At 56.5% G+C, this 16534-nt stretch overlaps 5 protein-coding genes across 5 annotated transcripts; 1 reads left to right on the forward strand and 4 right to left on the reverse strand.

Annotated features, from left to right (window-relative positions):
- Positions 1 to 107: 107 nt before the first annotated feature.
- Positions 108 to 818, reverse strand: L226DRAFT_502292 (WD40 repeat-like protein; the record flags this gene model as incomplete). Its single annotated transcript, XM_067677873.1, has 1 exon — positions 108 to 818. One exon carries the CDS (start codon positions 816 to 818, stop codon positions 108 to 110), a length of 711 nt encoding a protein of 236 aa, XP_067540211.1.
- Positions 819 to 2612: 1794 nt separating this feature from the next.
- On the forward strand, positions 2613 to 3306 carry L226DRAFT_531394 (uncharacterized protein). Its single transcript, XM_067680074.1, has 3 exons — positions 2613 to 3045; positions 3100 to 3218; positions 3274 to 3306. The coding sequence occupies exon 1, from the start codon at positions 2754 to 2756 to the stop codon at positions 2934 to 2936; it is 183 nt and encodes a 60-aa protein (XP_067540212.1). The 5' UTR covers positions 2613 to 2753; the 3' UTR covers positions 2937 to 3045; positions 3100 to 3218; positions 3274 to 3306.
- Positions 3307 to 3545: 239 nt separating this feature from the next.
- L226DRAFT_610034 (drug:h+ antiporter) lies at positions 3546 to 6611 on the reverse strand. Its single transcript, XM_067686116.1, has 12 exons — positions 6364 to 6611; positions 6173 to 6300; positions 6048 to 6119; positions 5910 to 5923; positions 5778 to 5848; positions 5712 to 5720; positions 5495 to 5655; positions 5144 to 5431; positions 4933 to 5084; positions 4667 to 4863; positions 4188 to 4549; positions 3546 to 4080 (listed from the first exon to the last, which is right to left on the reverse strand). The coding sequence occupies exons 1-12, from the start codon at positions 6549 to 6551 to the stop codon at positions 3836 to 3838; spliced, it is 1887 nt and encodes a 628-aa protein (XP_067540213.1). The 5' UTR covers positions 6552 to 6611; the 3' UTR covers positions 3546 to 3835.
- A 1492-nt stretch (positions 6612 to 8103) lies between these two features.
- L226DRAFT_567720 (uncharacterized protein) lies at positions 8104 to 12281 on the reverse strand (the record flags this gene model as incomplete). Its single annotated transcript, XM_067684068.1, has 14 exons — positions 8104 to 8251; positions 8301 to 8347; positions 8396 to 8512; positions 8559 to 8627; positions 8686 to 8829; positions 9365 to 9416; positions 9521 to 9765; positions 9829 to 9899; positions 9974 to 10021; positions 10075 to 10216; positions 10389 to 10670; positions 10995 to 11607; positions 11686 to 11854; positions 12017 to 12281. 14 exons carry the CDS (start codon positions 12279 to 12281, stop codon positions 8104 to 8106), a joined length of 2412 nt encoding a protein of 803 aa, XP_067540214.1.
- A 473-nt stretch (positions 12282 to 12754) lies between these two features.
- L226DRAFT_456128 (uncharacterized protein) lies at positions 12755 to 14459 on the reverse strand (the record flags this gene model as incomplete). The annotated part of the gene is made up of 3 exons (XM_067675277.1): positions 12755 to 13482; positions 13541 to 14126; positions 14178 to 14459. 3 exons carry the CDS (start codon positions 14457 to 14459, stop codon positions 12755 to 12757), a joined length of 1596 nt encoding a protein of 531 aa, XP_067540215.1.
- Positions 14460 to 16534: the final 2075 nt, after the last annotated feature.

Consider the following 16534-nt stretch of genomic DNA (forward strand, 5'->3'; position numbering starts at 1 on the left):
CATGACTGTACCAGTTGTGAACGAGGCGAGGAGAATGGAGCAAAAGGTCGTTCATTCTGAAGTCTGAAGGGTGTTGCGACTGGCGTCAGCATTTTTGGCGATAACTACTATAGCAATGGACTCACCGGCTGCACTCCTTTTGATTGCGGTAAGTGTGGAAGGATATCGCGCAGGCGTCGGACGTAGACTCCTCCATCGTTTCCAGCGGAACATAATATATCTCCGTCGGCGGAGAAGACGAGATGAGTAACGCGGGCAGTATGCTCCGTGAACATTGCGAGACAGTTTCCATCCGATACGTCCCATAGGCGCACCGTCCCATCGTAGTAGCCCAATGCAAGGAGTCGACTGTCAGGGGAGAAGGAGGCAGCTTCGATCAGATTAATGTGCGCCTCCAGGGATAGGATGGGCCGGGCGGTATGTGGGTCCCAGAGTTGGGCCGGTGCGTTGGATGAGCTCGACAATAACCGCGTTCCGTCGGGAGAAAAAGAGATCCAAGAGAAACTATCTGCTTGCGCGCATGCGATCGGCTCTAGGACGGCGGCGGTCTTGGTATTGCAGAGACGGACCTCTGCATGCCTCCATGGATCTGTTGTGGTCGCTATATATGTTCCATCCGGAGAGTACAACAGTCGAGGCGCGTGCCTGAGATGATCGTATCCGACTGACAGATTGCTGAGGACTACGCCGGACGCTACGTCGCGGATCTGGATGATGCCGCTCTCCAGTGTCACGAAGACCTGCGCAGAGTTCGCTGGGTTGAATGTCGCATCGCGAACGGAGTCGCCATAGTTGAGCAATTTCCGAGGAGCTGCCATGGAGTACATGTCCCAAATCCAGCAGATTGACTTGGGCTGTTCAGTGTCATCGATTGTGCGAATAGATTGTTTCGCCATTAAAATCCGATGACCGTCCTGTGAGAAGGTGAATCCACTCTCTGTCCACGCATACGACATACTGCTAGTAAATGTACGATTAGATATCACCTCTGTCGTTTCCGTCCTGTGGATGCTGACATGGAAGGCAGAACTGTCGTATGATGGTACGACCAGTGCGGCGCACAGTGCTCCATCAGGCGACCACATGAAACGTTCGGCACCATCATGGGCGAAGTGCGTCTCAGCAACGACATCAAATGGGTGCATTACATTGTGCACAACCAATCGATCTCTGCTGCAGATAGCAAGGTGTCGACTGTCCGCCGGGACGAAGATCATGTCGTAGTAGTGCGGGACAGTCCACTCTTTGACGATTGAGCCAGATTCAGAGTTCCAGAGGGCGATAAAGTCGTTTTTTGCGCTCGCCACGTACAGCCCATCCGGGGAAACCCGAACGACATCCATGGAACGCTCATAACCAGTGTTGACTGTCGCATTTGTCAGTCAGAGTGTCTCTTCACCTCCGCGGTGAACGGAAACCCTACCTGCGGGCCTAGGTGGGACGATCTTAGCTAGTTCTTGCTTAAACAAGACAGGAAAGGCCTGCCGGATAGATGACTGTATTGACATCCAACCTACGGGTGTGGTTGCGGACGTAAAAGCCACAGTCCTTGGAGAGAGGCTGAGGATTGTCTGTTGCAGGGAAGTGAGCAGCGTGGTATTGACGGGATCCTGGAGAAGGTGCTGTAGATGATAGGGGGATCCATGGAACACAAACGTGATGTCCTGCAGTATCCCCGCCTGCATGAAGGAAACTCCGTTGTCAAGGACCATGAGGACCCACTGGCGCCAATGCGCCGCATACGAAGGGAAAACAGCAAATGTGTCGAGGTCATGGTACACGTGAAGTTCCAGAGATTTGACACACGCGAGAGCGGCTCGAGTGTTTTCCAAGCTACGTGAAGACGGCTTATTCGGCGCCGAAGATGGCCAGACGTCCATCACAAGCTTCTCGACTCTGCCCCCAGGAATGAGAAGGATTAATTGTGAATATTCCGAGGGTGGCATGCCACGGATCTAACGCTCATATCAACTGTGTGTACACCAAGTTCTGCAAGACACAGTGGGAAATCACGTACCTCCAGGCTGCGGAGCTTCGTGCCATGTTTTTTGTAGCCCAGGGATGTCAGACCAAACTTGACAATCTGAGCAGAACCTTCCGTCGTTCTCCCGATGTCGATCCCGTTGCATACCAAACGTCTCAGCATTTGCAAGGCAGAAATGAGTCCAACGAACGACGTAGGGCTCGAGAATCTCACGTGAGACAGGCAGAGCGTTTCGATGGATGAGTGGGTCATGAGGTATATGAGAATAGAGGAATGGAATGTCGCAGAGTGAACATAAGAGCGATCCAAGATTGAATCCCGCAGCTCACAGCGATGCAGGTTGGGAAGTTGACTGAACAGTTGCGTGGAGACAAAGTCGGACGCGGGGAGGGTGGATGATTTAGCAGATGTCGGGTCAGGCGGAGACTGCCGTATGGTGTCGATGACGAGTGACTGAACAAGCGGCCTAAGGGATTCATGGGTGTGGAAATACGAGCAGATGTCCTTGAACTGCTCGGGACAGTGGATGCGGATGTCTCGAAGGAGATGGAACCGGCTACGAACGTGCCAAGCATGGCATGTCAATGAGCACGCGCGCAGAGACCGAACGTCGTCGCGAAGGCGGAGCTGGTCGATTATCCTCTCCTGGATTTCTACCGGGAATTGCCTGCGAAACGAGATCGACATGATATGCATGTGAGCTCGGATGAGGGGCGCGGGTGCCAGTGTCGATCCGAGAGATGTAGATTCCGGATGAGCGTAGGAGGCCATGGTTGGTACCGACGAGGGGGGCTGCTGGGGGACAGTGGAGGTGGTGGTCCTAGTATTCGCGTCGCTCCTGGGGCCTACGCGTAACGCGACGGCGTATCTAAGGGCGGTGCAACTCGAAGGGCGCCCAACTAGCCCCGCCCATGGAAGAAGTACCAGCGGTGGCACTTCGGCGCACGCCTGATGAATCCAAGTATCTCACACGAATCAGCTCAGGGCGACCCGGCAGACTATTTCGGGACGAGCCACTGATCGTGCTCTTATGGTCATGACTCGACGAAATGCCGCACTGCCTACATGGGAACAGGATCAGCGAGCGGATGACTGAAGAAGAACATAGAACAGACACAGGACGACGCATATTATTGAATTAATAGCCTCCTAAGGCTCGGAATCATCCTCAGCTAGCGGCGTGACTCAGACCTGACGAGGTACGTTGGCAAGACTTTACTGTAAGCCGCAGTAACTAGTAGTACTAGTGGTGGTAAGTACCATGGATACCGAGAATAAACAACTCTCACTTCACTGGCATATCCCGAGGCGGCACATGTGGGATGCGCTCCAAGCCTGTGGAAGAGTCTCGCAGTCGAATACACGTCGTCGTCGTCGTCGTCGTCGTCATCCTGATCCTTCCTCCCGCCGCACGCGCTCTCTCCGCCACTCCGTAGCGCCTGCTGACTAAGCCACTCTCCGGGCCGCTGTCTTGGGTAGTCGTCCTCTTCCTTTGGGATTTCCTGTCGTGCTCCTACGTCCAGTTTCCCCTACTCTGCTTTTCCTAGACACCTCGGACGCCCTACCGGAGAGTCTGCATCGGCTCAGAGGATCCACAGCTGCCAGGGAGTGGTTCGCATGGGTCCAATTCATCTACGTACCATGTACTCGTACTGTACCTCGTACCCAACGCACAACGCACGTGTGACGTCTCACCCCACTACACCACCACAGAAGCGAAGTAGTGAAGTGCCAATACAGTGAGTAGAGAAAAACATTAAGTGACAAACAATCCCGAACCCGTTCCAACTCATGTACGAAGTCGTAAACATCCTACACCACACGCCTACACGCCTACTTAGTATTCAGCATCTAAACAGGGCTACTTTTCTCCTTCGCGTCCGATTCGTCGTCCTCCACCGACGGCGGCACGTCCCGGTCCCGGTTCCCGGCACCACTGACCGCGACCCCGATGCGCTCGCCCTTGAGGTCCGCGGCGTCGACGGCGTTCTGGCGGTCGCCGAGGTACCAGTTCGGCATGAAGAACGCGAGCGCGAGGGGCACGACCGAGAGGCACGTCCCTGCGATCAGCATCGTCTTCATCACGTCGCTGTATGCTGCATTCACGCCAGTGCCAGTGTCAGCGAACGGACTACAGCTGCGAAAAAAGGAGAAAGGGACCGGCAGGGGGAAAAGGGGGGAGAGGGAGGGGAGGGGAACGCACCGTCGATGACGCCCTGACGTGTCGGGTCGTCGTACGGGAGCGCAGCAATGCTCGTGATACTCCCAAACAGCTCTGCGCGCTCCGTCGCGTTCACGTTCGGCAGGTGCTCCGCCATCTTCACCGGCATCGTGTTCGTCCAGATCGCGCCTGCGATCGCGCTGCCCACCCCGCCCCCGATCTCCGTCCAGAGGAGGACCATGGCGGTCGTGATGGCCATGTCGACGTGCGGGACGGCCGCCTGCGAGGCGACGGTCGAGCACACGGACGCGAAGCCGCCGCCGAAGCCTTGGAGGATCTGCGTCCAGACGACCTCGGCGTCGGATGCTTGTGCGCCGCGCGAGTGGATCATCAGGCCGACGCCCCTGCGTGTGCGAGGTTGCGCGTCAGCGGCTGGTATTTCAGCAAGAATAGGGAGGGAGAGAGAGAAAAAAGAGGAGGAAGAGACAGGGAGAAGGAGAGAAAGAGAGAGAGAGACGCACAGGAGACGGATGGCGAGGCCGGCGATGAGGACGACCTTGTAGCGGTGGACGTAGCGCATGAGCAAGCCGCCCATGATGCCGAACACGGTGAGCGCGACGGACTGCGTCTGGTTAAAGTACGTCGCGTTGATGAGGGACCACGGCTTGGTGATGATGATGAACGAGTAGAGGTACGTCTGGGTGAGGTAGAACGAGACCTGTCCGACGGGGACAAATTATTAGGAAACGCGAGAGAGAGAAGAGACAGAGAGAGAGAGAGGACGTACAAAGTCGAAGAAACCGATCCACGCGGCGATGACGACCGTGCGGTTCGTGAGGAGGCGACGCGCGAGGATGGGCCGCTTCGCGAACTTGAACTCCCAGAACGCGACCGCGGGGAGGAGCACACACCCAACCACAATCATCGCGATCATCGAAGCTGTCAGTCAACCATTAGACGTTAAGACGCGGACGAGCCTGGTTTGGACGCAGACGTACGGTTGTTCCAGCCATTCTTCGCACTCTCCGCGAGCGTGAGCGGAAGGAGGATAAGCGCGACGCTCGTGCCGACCAGCACAAGGCCCGCGATATCCAGCTGCTGGGCAAACGTCCACGCCTTGGTCCACCACGTGCGGAAGAACGGCACCTGCACGGGCGCCTCGGCGATGTCGGGTCTGGGAGGGGGCGCAGCGACGAGCCCGAGCCTCTTCGCCTTGCGCTCGGCCCAGAAGAGGGTGACGATGAGCGGCGAGAGCGACGCGGGGACGAGGATCGCGAACATGCCGTCTGTGTAAGTCGATCGACGTTAGTGGACCGCAGCGAGTGGGGCTAAGGAGGGGGAGGACGTACATCCCCAGCGCCAGCCGGCGTGCTCGAGCACCTGGGTGGCGACGTTGGAGCCGATGAAGGCGTTGATGATGAAGGGCGAGGATGTCAGGCCGTTGACGAAACCACGCCATTTGAGCGTCGTGATGTCGGCGATGATGACGGACGTGAGGAGCTGCAGGCCGCTAGAAACGATACATGAGTGGCCGTGGGGGTTGTACGGTCTGCATGTACGACTTACGTGTATCCACTGTTCGAGGGACAAGTCAGCGAAGAGTAAAGGAGCATTCAGAACAGAAATACGTACAGAGCGTAGAGGATGATACCAGCAGCAAGCGCACCGACGCCGTGTGCAGAGGCAATGACGATATAACCTAGGTATATGCGGCGCACATAAGAACAGAACCAGACACGCAACAAACCGCACAGACGCACCGAGGACATAGAAGAGCACTGCAGTCGCGGCGGAAACAAAGTCAGCATCCGTATGTCGCGTCCGGAAAGCACGGAAGGGAGGCAATCAAATCTGCGTCCGCTCCCGCCTAACTCCGAAATGGTGAACATGTGTGGTACTCACGGACGACAAGGTATGCCTGGGCGCGGGACCTGACATCTGCGAACTTGGCGATGACGGGCTTTCCACACGCAACTGGGAAAGATCAGACCGCTGGCAGGTCACATGTGCTGCGGGAGGGGACGCACTGATGATAGACTGTGCGACCTGGATGGTGGAGATCATACTGTGCTTGTCGTACGCGGAGGTGGCGAACGGCAGGTAGTTGTACGTCGTCTGGCCATCGAGGGAGTAGATGTACGACGCGAGTCCGATTCTGCGATGCGCTAGTTAGCTCGTGTGCGAGACACAGACGCGGATGGGACGCGACGCGACGTACCCGATGAAGAGGAACCACTTTGAGTAGCGGCCGTAGACCTTCTCCGCGGCCTCTACAGCCTTGACACCAAGATGTGCGTCCTCCTCCGCGGCGAGCTCCTGCTCGACTGCTCTATCGAGCTTGGGGATGGCGTCCTCTGGGAGGGACGCGGGGGAGTGTGCGCGCTTCTCGTCAAAGCTTGCAGGCATGGTTGCAGGTCGTCGTCGCTGCTGCGCGCGGAGGCAAGCACGGGGGATGGTCCTGGAAGAGCGAACGAGGGCGTGCCATTGATGCGTGCAGACTTATATAACATACGCCAGGCCATTTCGGAAGGGAGGAAGAGGCCTCTGGGGGGGCAGACGGCAGGAGATCTAGGCGTCCGGCTGATATCTAATCAGATACCTTTGCCGCTTATCAGATAAACCCGCCATGGCTCCATCACTCCATCTTTCCATCCCCGACTCCCGTCTTAGGCCGACGGAGCCCCGACAGCTTTCTTCTGCGCTCCCTGGGCTCTTTTCTGGCCTTGCTAGTGTCGTTGTGCAGCAGGATTTTGCCCAGGGAATGCGTGGTTATCCACTTTGCCGCCGGAGGGAAGCGGGTAGTCAAAAAGAGACCGGCGGGTTGCCTTTCTAAGGCACAGCGCGGCCCGACAGACTGTCGCGGAAATAGGCGCTCTTGATGATCGGTCTTCGCCTAAGTACGTGCGCCAGGCACAACCGGTATTCTACAGCACGCCTACTCAACGCCTTGGCACTTCCGAAAACTTAACACGCCACAAAAACGACTTCGTAGTGAACCGTGGTGCTCCAGTTCGGGTGGCCTCTTCCTACGACCGTCGCAAGTGAACATACGACTTCATGATCAGCGGCAAGCATGAGCATATGGGCCCTGTGAGAACCCCCCGCACTATACAGTACAAGCTAGGCCTACAATTCGGCTTGCACGTCACCGGTCCGCCGCGAAGATCCAGAAGAGACCCAGCACAGCGGTACAGTTATGTTTGCTCTATAATAGTCAGGGCCCTTGGCAATCCCTCTGCCTCCTCTGAGTGGCTGGGACGCATGCGGGACCGGTAAGGTACCGAAACACATTCTTCCGCGTCCGCGTCCGTGTTCACCCGCTCGTTCTACATCATATGTATTCGCGAACGCGGGGTCGGCCCTGTCTCGACCGAGAAGCTGCGCTTTGTCACGGCAGGCATACCCGCATTTCAGTCCGTCTGAAATGCGCCGCATAACGGCGTCACGTGGTTACCCGTCCGGCCCCTGTGGGACCCATTTTGTCCGGTAGAAAAGGTGTGAATGAGACATGCGTGCCAGACGGATACCAGACCGGACAAAAGTTGAGCTGCCGGTCTCCCAGCCAGTAACCAATCGGACGGCTTTCGGCGTGCCCATTGGCCGGCTTCCGGACGCGTTTTGGACGGGCTGAAAGGAACGTCCCATTTTTGGACTCATTTCGGACCGGCCGAAAGGCAACCTGGCCGCATTTCCGACCGGACAAAAGGCAACCTAGCCACCTGGCCGCGGGGTTTCCTTTCGGCCCGATCGAAGGTGGGACAAAAGCTTACCTTTCAGACGGTCCGAACTGCGGGCGACGGAAAACCCCATTAGACTCCTCTCGCGTGGCGGTACCGAGCCTCAGGCACACTCATACAATCGCGATCGTCATTGCGTCATATACAGTAGTCCATGTACATACTAGCGGTAGTCAAGATTGTCGTACAGATACAGAATTTGAGCGATTCAATCAACACATTCACGCCTCGGGCTCGCGCTCGGGTTCGCGCTCGGGCTCCGGCTCCGGCTCGGGCTCCGGCTGAGGCTGAGGCTGAGGCCGAGGAGGAAGCTTCGCAATGACATACTCCCGTATTCCAGGGAAGTGCTCCTCGAGACGATTTGCCAGACTTTGAAGATCTTCAGCGAATGTCCGAAATTGAAGGATTGGCGACTCACTCCGTTTGATCTGAGGAACGATAGATGTCTTCGCGACCGCGGTGAGGCTACCGGCAAGTTAGTATTAGAATCTAGCTCGAGAGTGAGAATCAAACCTTGTCTAACCGCATCTTGCGGTTCCCGAGTTCCTTCGGTGCCTCGAAAGCCTTCTTCGAACCCGAGCCCTTGCGCTTGCTGGCTGGGCCGTAATCGAAGCCCAATCTCCCCATTGCCTAGAAAACGTCAGTATGTGTGTCTAGTTCTGGCAGTACGACTCACATGAGCGAATTCCTCCCAAGTGAAGTCGCACCGAGCCTCGCCATGAAGGCGGAAAAGCGAGGTAAGAACCTGGCGTTGGGTGCTCGGTCTTAACGCCCCGGTAGCCGCCACACAAGCCCACACCCACCTGGGCATCCTTTTTGGGAAAACGACGCTCCATCTTGCGGTGTAGCGGTGGGTTGGAAGGGAGAAGGGTCAGGTGCTTCGTGTGAGTAGAAAGGAGCAAGGTTAGTTGGTCGGGATTGGAGGTGCAGACGGAAAAGTACCTGTGCTGCGTCAAGGACGGGCGTCAGTGTGATTAACCAGTCAAAACGGGCTAGAAACGTACCGGGAGAAAGCAGAAACAAACAGAGTGAGCGGAAGGCGTGTAGAGTAGAGTAGAGTAGTCGGAAGTGGTGGATAAGTAGGGGAAAGTCAAGACTTACTGGTGTGCTGCGCACAAGAGGGAACCAAGGGTGGTCAAAAGTGGTCAATGTCAAGCGGCAGACGGAAACGTACTGGAAGAACGTAGAATGGTATCTAGTACACGATAGGTTACAGATTCAAGTAAACGTGCAGGAGAGTCGACAAGAGGGTTAACCTGAAGGGGTCGTGCGAAGGCAAAACGAAATGAAGTAGACGCCGAGAGAAGCGGGGTGAAGTCAAAGGGATGCGGAGGAGAAAAGAATGCGCACAAGATAACAAGAGGAGGGTTCACGAGCGATGCAGAGGTAGGACGTCCGAATTGTACAAGAGCAGAATGAAATTGAGTAGATGCGAAGGAAAACGGGGTAAAGTGAGTTGCATACTAGGAAGGAGGCACGCACGATCACGTCGAACTCGTCGGGCGTGAGGAGCTCCTGGGCGAACACCAAGCAACTTCGAGGTCGAACGCGCAGACAGTGTCATCAAGAGATAGGGTTCCGTCAGGAGGATACGCGTGTGTGTTCATGTCGAAGAAGCCTCGCTGTTTCAACACGTACGACTCCGACTGCCACTCCCACACGAGGAGCTGTCCGAGCTCCTGCGCACCGAACGTAAGCCACTCCCCGGAAAGGTCGATCACGACGGACGAGATCTTCTCCTGGGAGATGTTGAACGTATGGATGTTCGAGAACGCAGGCATCTCCCAGAGCCCAAAGACGCCAGTAGAGAAGCCAACGACGAGATTCGAGCCGTGATGGAATGTGGTGCGAACAACCTTCGTGCCAGGCTGGTTGTAGTCGCGCTTATGTACGCCTCATCGAGTGTTGACAATCTCGTTGTAGAGACTGCGTGGAGTTGAGGCGACCGGACGGTCGTCATCGGCGTCGGACTCGTCGGGGCTCGTCGGCAGCCTTTGCCTTCCATGTGAACACAGCACTGTCGCGGCTGATGGTGTGAATCTACGTCGGTGTGAGTGACAATGTTGTCGCTCGACAGACATTCTTACGCACCTTTTTCGCATCGCTTGATAGGCCCCTGCCGGCGGCGCTCTTCGAGGGCTGCAGAGACAAACATCAGCGATGACCAACTTGCAAGGATTGCCTCCTCCCACCTTTGAGCTCTTCGACTTCCTCGTGTTGCTCGTATTTGAGCAGCAGTCGCTTGAGGTGCTGCTGTTCGACCTTGTCTTGCATCTGAGCCGTGCGAGTCTGAACAGCAAGGGCCGACTCCGCCGGAATGGCGATCTGGCGGGTCTATCGGAATCCATAGTCAGTGACGCCCCGATGACATGGAGGAATGATGCTCGCCTGTTGTTTGTTGCCTCACTTCGTGAAGAGCGTGAAGTTCATGACACCGGGATCTTTGGTGGCGCTCTCGGCACCTCCTTCACCGTCGACGTCGACGTCTTCATTTCTTCTTCCGCACGACCGGTGGAGGAAGGGCCGTGTCCCGAAGCGCCAGCACAGTCTTCTTGTCGACCTTACGTGCGTCTCCAGACGTATCCGTGACGAGCTTAGCAAGCTCTTTGGCAAACTCTGCGTCGTCATCCTCAGTAGAACCGAGGTTCTCGTGGGTAGACGAGGACTTAAGGAGAACGGCCTCCGGCGACGGCGCAGGCTCGTCAATCTGAGTAGGGAGATATGGCCAAACTTGAGCTTCCACGGTTTCGGGACATGGGAACGGGGATGGGCGTGGTGAGCCAGGATACTGGAGGATAGCATGAGCATCCAGACAACGGTCGAGATGAGCACCCCAGACCCTGCTCCAGGCTGTCAGTTGATCCGAAGCTAGGGAGAGAGAACAGACGAATAGACACTCACCACTGTGGGCGCGAAGTATAGAACAAGTATAGCCGCCGCTCCCGTGGTTCCCCACTGAAGAGACACAGCAGCTAACGAAGCGATGACAACGCGTTCATATACAGGCTCATGCGGGTGCGAGCGTCTGACGGCGGAGAGCCGCAATACTGTAACATTTCCTGGAGTGATCCAGTGTCGCTCCGCTCGGAACCCAGGATACATCGCCGCTCACGGGTATCCGTGCCCTCGCTTTTCGAGACACAGAAGCAAAAGCAGCGGCGATATCCTCAGCGGTAGCGCTCCACGAGAAGACCCGAGCGTAATCGAAGATGGGAGCACAGAGTCGCGAGTTCTGCCAACGCGACATCGGCGCAGGATTCGCCAACGTGTCCCGAAGAGAATTCAATGGTGAGCCCGCCCGCGAAGGCCTGACGTGCTGATGTAGTACGACGAGGGAAGGAAGTTGCCCGTCTTCATAGGCAATTCGTACGGGAACACCCTGAAGGTCACCCAGTGTCGCAGCGGCGTGTTGCGCGTTCAGATAGGAGAAGGTACGGAAGCGCCGTGTCACCCACCGCCTATTGAGGGCCGTGAGTGCAAGGGAGTACGCGGCAAGTGTGGGTGACCCAATCGTGAGCAGGACGGAGGAGAGATTGCTGAGTGGACTCTCTGCTCCGAACGGTAGCTGGGAGAGGAGCGCGAAGTATGGGAGGAGCCAGGAGCTGAATTGCTGGTAACAGGCGGGCCAGTCGAAAGGCTCGGGGCTAGTCCCGCACGCGCGAATGCATAGAGCGTACATGATCGCGTTGGCTTCACTGATATTGGAGAGGGAATGGGCAGTCAACCTGCGAAAGGAATAGTATCGTTAGTGACTAGTGAGCGCTGGCCTGGCACTGGCTATCATATACGCACGTCATGCTGACCGGCCGGATCGTACACCACCAAACGTACACTCAATACGGAGCTCACTGCTGGGGTCGAACGCTCTGACGGCACGACGGAGCGCCTCGAGCAGCACGACCTCGACCTCGACCTCGTCCTCCGCGGACGCACGGAGCTCGTGCGCGCGAGCACGCGCGGGGCGTGCAGTATCTGCAAGCCGCACCCGAGCGTGCCATGCGCGAGATCCTCGGCATGATGCTCGACGGGCTGCAGAAGGACCCAATTGGCGACATTGTCTATGTTGGCTATGGGCATTGCCTTAAGTTTGAGGCGACAGTACTCTTCGTCCAGCTCGGCCGCAAGATGACGCACGTACTCGTGACCCCAAGAACCAGGTTTGGAGAGTTGCTTCGAGGAACTGAGTGAAGCAAAGTGCAAGCGGTAGCGGAGTGTACCCCGGGACTGCCAGGGTGTCGGAGTAGCTGTGAAGATCATTGCAGACGGCCTTGTCTATCGCTTTGTCGGAGAAGTGCGCCCATAGACGGAACATCCTGCAATAGGGAGGCGGGAGGACGTGATAGTCATCCGCTGTCTCCATGCAAAAGATGTTTTGCAATGCTGAGATGGCAGCCGACATTGATGACTCGACCGATATGAGAGTGTTGTGCTAAGGCAGAGCGGAATCGAGTCAATGCAAAGGGACGCGGAGTAGAGTATGCACGAGAGAAGAGAAGAGAGTCGATCAGCGGTGCAGAGAGGTTAGAGACAAGGGAAAGAGGTCGTGCGAAGACCTGAGGACATCGATAGGCGGGCTGACCGACGACGTGCTGACCGGCAGTCTTGAGCGAGTGGGCGAGGGAGGAGCACAGGCTGGCGGGCTGAACGACGGTGTACCGACCGGGCCAACTGAAGGCAATGGCGACTTCGTTCGCCGGGAACGAAGGAGCAGCAGGCCGATATGCAACATGGAGAGACAGATGAATGGTGCAGAAGGCAGAGCGAGCGGTAGTGCGGGGTGTCGTTTTCAGTTCTAGCACAGAGTCAGTGATACGCTGGTCCGACATGCGGATGTATGCTTACCCTGTCAAGAGATCGCGCCACAACGCATTCTCAATCGATCCCCTCCACGGAACAGAACAGCGCTGCGAAGTGAGCGATGACGTCCACCAGCCTGACAACCCGTTGCATAGGGTAGAACTCATTGTAGAACAATCGGGTGTTGATGTCCGGAAATTTTCGATAGGGATCCAATGCGGCATGATCGTCATGCAACGGTCTGTATTCGTCGATAACAAGAAAAGGTTCCACGACAGTCTCGCCGTCTACCTGCCTTCCGTGGAGGAAAATATCCGAAATCTGCCCTGCACGCGGAAAAGAGACGTCCTCTGGTCGCGATGGGTCCTGGAAGAGGACGAAGGAGTCGCGCAAGCCTCCACGACGGCTAGCGAACTTGATCCCTTCGCGTGTGACGTTCCGCACGTAGTTGACAGCGTCGTTCAGAATCGGCGCAGCGTCTTGCGAATCTCCGTAAACAGAGGCAAAGGAAGGGGCACCTGCGGAAACGATGGCGAGAAGCGCATCATATGTCGAGCGTGCAAGTTTAGTCTCCTTGTCCTCAACGTATGCCGGTGCGTTGACCTGTGCTTCTGGAGTGTCGCCAAACGGCATGAAGTCAGCTGCTTGGATACCCCGGGACCTTCTTGAGCTCATCACGGCGTTTTTGAAGGCCTCCACCATCTTGCGGAAATACGACGATCTTGGCCACTTCGTCGAGCTCATGAGCCATCGCAGGGTGCCTCCAATGTAGAAGTATCGGAGGAAGGTGATCGGCATTTTGTCTGTACGAACTCTGGTTAGAATTCATCTTCACGCGACAGCAGTATCATGAAATCTGACCGGATTTGTTGTTCGTATTCAGATTCTGCAGGAGTCCGTTATAACGTTCGAAGGGGAAAGCCCACCAGGCGTGCACGGGGCCAAATAAGAGAAGGCATTCCCGGATATGCAGGGAGAGGTGGTGGTTGGGAACAAGCTGGTGTCCGAACAGGTGCCGAAGAGTCTGGAGATAGTGGTGCATGTATCGATCAAATCGGTTCGCGCGAGCGGGGTCCATCGAACGCCGAGTAGCGAGGTCAACGGCACATACAAGGGCCACGAAGTTATCGAGGAGAAGTCGTTGCTTGTCCGACGCGTCGACGCCGCCCCACAGCCGGCACAGCGTGATCGTAAGGCTCACTGTGCAGACAGTTCTCCATTGATCAGCCTTGAGCTTGCCGTGTGCGGGACTACCAAAATTCTTCGGCGGTCGTTCCATCCACGAAGGAAAGTACGTTGCCTTGATGTCGCTACGGATCTCATCCATTGTTGCCTGCTCCAGAACGCGGTACTTCGAGATGTCGTACGGGCCTTGGGCGACGTGGAAGTCGGTGGTGGCCTCTTCGAGAACAGGTGGCAAGTTGATGGCGGCGTGCACGGACCCAACCTAATATGAATGTGAGCAGCAGCCGCGACGTTGCGATCAATAACAGCATACCCATTTGATAAGCGCATCGCGGTATGCTGTCTTCGTGTAATTCCCGGCCTCGGGAAGTACACCGTTCACTTCCGTGACAGCGACGACATAGCCTTTCCGAACCTTGTCTAATGCGGATTTCGACTTCTTGCGTAATGCATTGAAGACTCGGAGGAGCTGCGTGCGCTGCTGTTCAGGAGTGTGGGGAACTTGCTTCGTAGAATCGCTGCTCTTGTCTTTGACGTCGATCCCCCAGACTTCACGACAGTGATGGCGAAGTTCGCCGAGGAATAAGTTATGCATGGCGTCGACGACAGCGAACTGGGTAGGATCCCAATACGGCAGTCGCAGCAGCTCGCTCCAGCGCAGCCCATGAGTCTTGAAGACTTCGGTACGAGCAGCATCCGTGGGAGCGTCGCGCCACTGGGCAGCGTAACGGAGATGCTCTTCCCAAGTACGACGTGTCCATTTCGAACGATCGAGTTCGTTTATCGACTTCTTGGTGAGTCTACAGAACGAGCAGAAATGAGTGGATTGATAACCCGCGAATCCCGCAGCCTTCCGCAAAGCGGGCAAGTCGCAGACAAGGGGGATGACAGCGGCTCGGACCACATACGATGCCTTCTCAAGCTCGTAGAGGACTCCGCGGTTCCAAAGGATGAGCAGCTCGTCGATGAGGGGACGTAGAAGGTGGTTCAACTGGTAGGTTTCTGGTTCCGTCGGCCCCGGGATGATCGCCACGAGGCAGATGTTCTCGGGTTTGTAACGGATGTCGTCAGGGAGGTTCAGACAAACCATGAAGATAGCACCAACTGACTGCGACTTGCCCGCCTTCTTGTTGCCGAAAGGATTGAACCAGTCGATGAAGAGACTGAACACGAGGTGGACGGCGGGGTCAGGCTGGTGCGAGAAGGGTGTCTTGCCATCGGGACCTAAGAATCCCTGAATTGCTGGTGCTTGGAAGATATCGGTCCATCGAGGGCGACGCGCCACCTTCCAGGCAGCCCTCATGGTTTGGGGCATGCCAAATCGTTGCAACATATCGCCAATCCATGACCGGACCGGACGATAGGGATACACGAGAAGCGGATCATATGTGGCGCGGGCCTCAACCCCTCTACGCCTCTGGACGTGCTCCTGTCTGTAGACGAGAGGAGCGCCGCAGACCTGCTTGTCGGTCTCCTTATATGTGCACGCATGTGGATAAGGATCGTCGGGATTGGAGGGATCGGGAGCGTAGGTCGCGAAGCAGTCCGAACAGCAAGCATAGCGGACAAAGTCCGGTTCAAGGCCTAGGGATTTGATTGCCTCTCTGACATCGTCCGGAAGTTTATTCAGCAAGTCGGATTGGCCAGCAGTGAGACGCGGGGAGTGTTGGAGCTGCGTGTTGCACCATGCGAACGCTCCGGACAGGACAGCCTGGAGTGTGATCAACACGTACTGCGTGTGGGGACGTGAAGTGGCGATTAACGAATGGAGCACGGTGGTCATGATCAAGGCGGCGAGGATGAAGTGTTCCAAAGACCTCGCATAATGCCATTTCTTGGTATCTGCAGCAAGCTTAGTATGCGGCGAGAAATAGCGTTGGAATCAGCATACCGATTGAGTAGGATTGCGGGCCTATGCCGCTATCTGGGCCAAGTTCCGTTCGAATGAGGTGCTCCACAATGCACTTGCTCCAAGCCCTCGCCTTCATCTTGTCCATCCGGGTAGTGTGCTCTCTCAGTTGGCGCAACAGACTCGCCCGGCGCTGATCCATGTCGTGATGACCCAACGGTGGCAAGTCGTTCTGGATGTACCGCCAGTTTTCCCAGAGCCAGCTATACACGCCCACGAAGGCCCCTTCCCTCGGCTCTGGAGTCGGGTCAGCGAGTGTCCGGGGACGAACAGAGAACGTGATGAGGAAGTCCGACGGGATGGTTTTGGTGAGTCTGTCCATCATACTGTTGATATCTCCCAATACTTGCTCCCGTATGCGCACGGAGCCGTCAAACAGAGCATCAGCGACGAACCTCGGCGCGGTCTACGGGCAGTAAGTCGTCTCTCGCATCTCGGGATGAGCTTTAATTCGCACCTTCACGAAACCGCCATGTGCGGACACATCGTCATTATCGTCAATAGACTCTGAATCTTCCTGGAAAGCGGGTAAGCATCCAGTAGATGAATGATCGCAAGCCTGAGGTCGTACTTACACTGCTTTCGTCCTCTTCGCTCCCTGCCGGGCCATCCCAAGCATGCTGCGAGTCTCTGCGCCGGATCGGTAAAGTTCCTGAGCCTTGACGAGAGAGGGGTTGAGCAGCCGCGGTGAGAAGGATGGTCCCCGACATGGCCTCTTCCACCAGCTCATCGTCGAGATCATCTTGTAGTTCGTCCCTCGT

The sequence above is a fragment of the Lentinus tigrinus genome (assembly GCF_003813185.1).
Source record: "Lentinus tigrinus ALCF2SS1-7 unplaced genomic scaffold L226scaffold_4, whole genome shotgun sequence".
NCBI lineage: Eukaryota > Fungi > Basidiomycota > Agaricomycetes > Polyporales > Polyporaceae > Lentinus > Lentinus tigrinus.

What these genes read in the sequence shown, in the direction of transcription:
- L226DRAFT_531394 (XM_067680074.1), top strand. Translation starts at nt 2,754, where the DNA reads ATGGTTGGTACCGACGAGGGGGGCTGCTGGGGGACAGTGGAGGTGGTG.
- L226DRAFT_610034 (XM_067686116.1), bottom strand. Translation starts at nt 6,551, where the DNA reads ATGCCTGCAAGCTTTGACGAGAAGCGCGCACACTCCCCCGCGTCCCTC. An exon ending in CGCCGGCTGGCGCTGGGGAT is followed by an intron (nt 5,432 to 5,494) that starts GTACGTCCTCCC and finishes CGACTTACACAG; the next exon opens with ACGGCATGTTCGCGATCCTC. An exon ending in GGCCTCGCCATCCGTCTCCT is followed by an intron (nt 4,550 to 4,666) that starts GTGCGTCTCTCT and finishes TCGCACACGCAG; the next exon opens with GGGCGTCGGCCTGATGATCC.